The sequence below is a fragment of the Penaeus monodon genome, chromosome 19 (genome assembly GCF_015228065.2).
Source record: "Penaeus monodon isolate SGIC_2016 chromosome 19, NSTDA_Pmon_1, whole genome shotgun sequence".
Lineage (NCBI taxonomy): Eukaryota > Metazoa > Arthropoda > Malacostraca > Decapoda > Penaeidae > Penaeus > Penaeus monodon.
This window is the reverse complement of record NC_051404.1, coordinates 40,849,252-40,849,571: the sequence shown is the minus strand read 5'-3', so window position 1 is coordinate 40,849,571 and position 320 is coordinate 40,849,252. Positions and strand designations below refer to the sequence as shown.

Below are 320 nucleotides of genomic sequence, written 5' to 3'. Positions count from 1 at the left end.
TTGAACTTCCAGGCCCATGCAGCAGATGGAGCTCCACCATCAGAAGCCAACAAGCAACTTGCAGAAATGAGAAAGGCACTTGGTGAGAAGGAAAAAGAAATTGACGCACTTAGTAAGGCACGAGCAAAGGCAGAATCAGATGTCCGTGCAGCACAGTCTGAGGCAGAGAGACTACTCCAGGTGATGCAGATGGGCCAGGAAGAACAGTTTGCTAAGGACAAGACGATCATGGAGCTACAAGAGTAAGTTTTTTGTGTATGATGTCTGTAAAGGTTTAGGGTTTGCATGGCTTGGTTATGCATATTTGTTTTTGTGTTTCG

General features: G+C 45.6%; 1 protein-coding gene across 1 annotated transcript in view; it reads left to right on the top strand.

The window, feature by feature from the left end:
- Window positions 1-320, top strand: part of LOC119585239 (putative uncharacterized protein MYH16) — a gene marked incomplete at its 5' end in the record, with an annotated part of 81,296 nt that overhangs the window by 63,462 nt on the left and 17,514 nt on the right. Inside the window, 1 exon segment of the mRNA XM_037933898.1 lies at window positions 13-242. Coding sequence (XP_037789826.1) covers window positions 13-242 — 230 coding nt within the window.